At 40.2% G+C, this 5,244-nt stretch overlaps 1 protein-coding gene across 1 annotated transcript in view; it reads right to left on the bottom strand.

Annotated features, from left to right (window-relative positions):
• CEP350 (centrosomal protein 350kDa) overlaps positions 1 to 5,244 on the bottom strand; it is a 60,275-nt gene that overhangs the window by 14,610 nt on the left and 40,421 nt on the right. Inside the window, 2 exon segments of the mRNA XM_010074428.1 lie at positions 2,413 to 2,557; positions 3,783 to 3,994. Of these exon segments, the coding sequence (XP_010072730.1) occupies positions 2,413 to 2,557; positions 3,783 to 3,994 (357 nt within the window).

Raw genomic sequence — 5,244 nt, 5'->3', positions numbered from 1 at the left:
TGTTGCATCCTATTTAATTTAGAAGAGAAAGCCTCTAATCCATACAGTAACTTGTTACCAAACTTGTTCCCATCAACCGCCCATGTTTATGCTGCTACCTCTTTAACTGCTCACCACATCAGCTGTTGGAGAAATTATTTTTTTCTGAAATATTTAAAAATATGACAACCCACAGATGCATACCAAAAAATATATCTGAAATGTTCCGCCTCCTTTCCCTTGGGACACTGTCCCCAGGTACTTAAATCCATTCTCTGCGTGATAACCCCATTCTACCAGTAACTCTGCCACTTTCATTGTTTTTGCTGTAACAACCTCTTAGTCTCTCAGACGTCTCAGACTTTATAGAGAGACTGCCTCTGTCTCATTACTTATTCTTCTCCACCCACCTGATTATATCCACTTGTTTCTTAACTTAAATGTATACCAACATAGTGCAAACCAACATCTTTGTCCCAGATTGGTGCTACCACAATTAAGTAGAAAAAACTCTTCAAAATATTTATCTGACATAGTCTTACTGGAGCTCCTCCCTGCAGCTGATGTCCCCCTTCCTCTTCTATAGCAGGAGCTGCACCTCCTAAGAGAAGGATCTTGGCTGGTTTGCTTTTCTAATCCTCAGTATTACCTATAATATTTTTTGGACCAAAAGGTTTGGATGCTCATAAATGCCAAGTGCTTTACTGAACATCCTAGGAAGTAGGCCACCAGTATTATTTGGTCAGCTAACACCAACAGCTGGACATTTTGCTAATCAATCTCATTTCTCAAGATAAGAAACCACCATAATGAAGGATTTAATCACCAACAACTTCCAGTAAATACAATCAAACTACCGTATTCTTCTTCCATTAACAACTGTTGTTAACCATTTAGGGAATTTAAAAAAAAAAAAAAGGCCAGCACAAAAAGAATGGAATCTCACTTGCTAATCAGGAGTACTTTAGGATGCCACTGTAATTAACAACTCCTCCCAAATAGTAAGTGACCACTATGTAATTATAGCTTTTCTTGATCAACTCATAAAGGAAAGATCCGCACATGCTTTCATCTTTGACGATCTTGTCTACGCATGCATCAGACTGACATAGCAATGACTTCATTACTACTCAGCGGCTTGGAAGATTTGTCTCTTTACAATGGAATGATTTATTGTGAAACCAGCACCATCCTCATCGGCTTCCCACTTCTTGTACCTTTCCTTAGCATTTCTTTTACAAAAGTTTATTTTCATGATCACTGTTGCCTGCTCTACTTCTCATAGCAGCTTCCTTATGTGGTTGCTCAGTCAGAACTTGAAAGTAACTTGATATCAAGTTGCTGAATGCTTCACTGTGTTGCAAACTGCTCTCTAGACAGAATCCCCACACAAATTGTTCAGTGCAAATACCGAGGTGTTACCAGTCATTTCTCTATGCAGCAGGAGAATGGCTGCCTCAGAATTACTGTTTCTCTATTGCACTTACACACATATTAACCAAAAAACTTATTTAAAGAATAAAAAAAAAAAAACCAAGCGGGAAAATGCTCTCTCATTTGCCAATAAGTATTTTATGATGCCATAGCAACTGCACTGTGGAACACAAGACATTTTAGCGACCAAAAGCATAGTAAGGTTCAAACCAGACTTCACAGCTGAACAGAGCTGATGATGGTGACCCACTGCGTGGTGGCTCAGGACATCCTACAATCCACATGACAACAGACAGAGAGCACACCAGCGAAAGGACTGCTCAGTTCACTCCCAATAGTCTCTCCCTCAGCATTTACTGGTAGCCAGCTTGGATACTGGATAAAAAAGTACAGAGAGTCCCTATAGTAGATCTTGTATTTGATAGCTCAAAATGCAATCTTGGGCCCTATTTTACTGCACACAGTTCAAACCCTCAGCCAAAAATAAAAACCATACGTCCCGAAGTATCCATTAATTCTGCACATGCCAGTGCAGGTCCAACGGGCTCACTTGTACTGCCATGATAACAGAGCTACACTGCTTCTGGAGCCAGGTTGTGTTCAGAAGGACGATCATGTCCACAGCCTGCTGATCCATATTCTGCTTTCTTACAACATGAGGGGTAGAGAAGCATCACCTGTTAAACACACAGCTAACCTTGGTATTTTTAGATTCTAGGACCAGCTTAACTGTTGGCTCTTATCTTCTTCATACCTGTCTGCAGGAACCTGTGCTGCTTTCTCAAAGAAGAGATAATATATAGACCTTCTTACATTAAGACTTCTGAAGCTCAAGTGATCAAATTACACCATGGGAAAATACTCCACAAAACTCCAAACCTTGTCAGTTTCCAGGAATTTCTGTCTGCCTCCCCACATCCATGTCTGCATTTCAAGTTTACTCATCAAAAGAAAAAGCTTTGAAAAAGCAATTTAAACCCAAGCAGATATTAGACTTACCTGACTGTGTCATAGATAAAGATTCATCAGACCAGTTGTGAGATATCTGCTGAGACTTCACAGGTGAACGCAGCTGTCCTCCAGTTCTATAGCTGCCTTTGCTGGAATCTTGCTTTGATACAGATACGCTGCTTTTGGGAGGAGACTACAGGAGAAGAAAAGGACCAGTAAGTGATTGCTTTTAAAACTCGATTTGAAAGTAGGAGATCAAGAGCCAGCCACAAGGAAAGAACAGCATGACTTGAGAGTACCTCATAAGCAGTGGTACCTATCCAACTACCTTAAAAAGAATTTAATCTTAGTGCGATAGACAATAAAACAAAAATACCAAGAGCAGCAGTAGCTGATGGCTTACTTGGAGCCTAGATTTCAGTAAACCTGCTTAGACTACTCAATTATCATCTAAGTGAACTGACATGGTTCTGACTCACAGGTGATTGATACAGTTTATGTAATCTAATTTGGTAACAACCACAGCAACAGGAACTCCTAGTAAATATATTGGTGAAATCAAAAAGACCATTTCATGTAAGGGGTGCAATATGACATTTTAAATCAGTCAAACTATTTCTCCGAGGCCAGGCAAAAAATTCTAAGAGCAAGTATTCTTCCAAAATGCTGCTTACTGCTTCAGCATTATACCACAAACCTTTCATACACCTTGAAGGTAACCTCTGGTGCATATTAGACATTTTACCTCACTATCTTCTCAGCAAACTTTCCAAGAAAGTATTTGTAATAAGTGTAGATAAGCTGTTCTTTTACCCCACAGACACTGCATTTTCTGTCTCTCTGAGCACTGGGCAAAGTTATCAGGATGAAACTTATCAAAGTTGTCAGCCAAGCAGAAATAACAGTTAGAATAGAACAATAAGGTAGAACTAGCCAGCAGACATAACCTCTGACCCAAAGGATTGTGCATGAGGTTACAGCTGTTTATTCATCCAATAGCTATACTTTGGGATACTTTACTTACAAGTAAAGCAAAGCGGAAGAACAGAGCATAGTTTCCATGGCCTTAAAGAATTTCTACAATGGTAAGAAGCTAGCCTACAGCTCATTCACACTGGTAAACTGGGTCAGTGCTCCACCACTGAACACTGCATACCTACGTGGCATACGTAAAATATTTTGCAAGACTACCCCAAGTTCAAAAATACCTAAACTCTGCGCTGAAGCAATTTTTCCTCAAGACTTCAAAGAACGTATCTGATCACAATGTTTATTCTCAGGAATGTAAAATGGTATTGCAAACACGGAAAATAGTTTAATCTCTGCGCTGACAACTATACTTTGACAGCTATACTTAATACTTCTCTGATAGCCTTTTACAAGTGTAAGAAGACATGCAGCATAAAAAGCTCACTCACAAGCTTGACAGGTGAGGTAGAGGACTTGAACTCTTCAGAATAAACCATTTCTTCATTAATTGTACTCTGATCTGGACTTTCTGGCTGTCCATGGCCCATAGCCTCTGATGGGACAGACTCAGCAGGTAGACTGCCGAGATCTTCTGGGATAGAGCTTTCACTGTTCAGATGAGAGGAAGGCGGCACTGGAGACTCCTCTTCACTAGCCGTTTCTGAGAGCAAATAAAGGGAGAAAAAAACAAAGTGCCTAAGAAATTGCCCTGTCTTATCTGCTTTCAGAGATACTCCTGCCTGCATATGAAGTAGTAACTGCTACCAATGCATGTCAAATTGAAAAGTGTTATTTCACTCACCTAGAGACCAAGGGTGGAATAGTTAGCAAGAACAAGCACATTTACCAGAGAACTATGATTTAAGACTGCCAAACATTTTTAGTGATCACTGAATGTCTAAAGTAAACAGGTTTTCAGGATATTGTAACATTTTCCAGACAACACACACCAAAAAGATTATTAGGGAAACCAGTCTTTCCAGTTGACCATACACCAGCAAGAGTCACTATTAGTCTGAAGAAGTCACAGAGGAGCATATAATCTGCCAGCCAGATCTTGAATTTAGAATTGATTGCTTCCTTTACAGTAGTCGCAGAAAACATTTTAATGTTATGATTTCATCATGAGTCTCTCAACTGGCAACAAGCAAAATAATAAGTTGGGTTTTCAATATTCCTGTTTACTAAATTCTGCAGGAGTCACAGCATTACTGAGGCAGCCATGGAGAACTATTCTATATTTCTATATTCTCCTGCTGTACTCCAATGCTTGCTGGTAGATACAATTAATAGAAAACAAGCGATTTTCTCATCTGTTGATGAGCATTAAGCATTCATACTTAATTTTTGTTCACTGGAACTTAATGACTCATATGCATATCATCTCTAAAATGTCTTACAACACCTAAAATCCACATGACTGTTTTCAGTAACAAGTGTAACAAGGCATAATTCTGTACACTCAAAGGATATGCTGTCTGCTTTCAGCAAAGTGGGGGGAAAAAAGGAAAACTGTTTATCTGTAGAATAATTCCTGAAGTTTTGTTACTCTCCTCTGCTCTCATAAGACCCCACCTGGAGTACTGTGTTCAGATGTGGGGCCCCCAACATAAAAAAGACCTGGACCTGTTGGAGAGAGTCCAGAGAAGAGTCACGAAATTGGTCAGAGGGCTGGAGCACCTCCCCTGTGAGGACAGGCTGAGAGAGTTGGGGTTGTTCAGCCTGGAGAAGAGAAGGTTCCGAGGAGACTTAATAGCAGCCTCCCAGTACCTGAAGGGGGCTACAGGAGAAATGGGGAGGGACTCTTGATCAGGGAGTGTAGTGAGAGGACAAGGGGCAATAGGTACAAGCTGAAAGAGGGTAAATTTAGACTAGACATTAGGAAGAAATTTTTCACTGTGCGGGTGGTGA

The sequence above is a fragment of the Pterocles gutturalis genome, unplaced genomic scaffold, assembly GCF_000699245.1.
Source record: "Pterocles gutturalis isolate BGI_N339 unplaced genomic scaffold, ASM69924v1 scaffold19387, whole genome shotgun sequence".
In the NCBI taxonomy this organism is placed as follows: domain Eukaryota; kingdom Metazoa; phylum Chordata; class Aves; order Pterocliformes; family Pteroclidae; genus Pterocles; species Pterocles gutturalis.
This window is presented reverse-complemented; position numbering and strand designations above follow the sequence as displayed.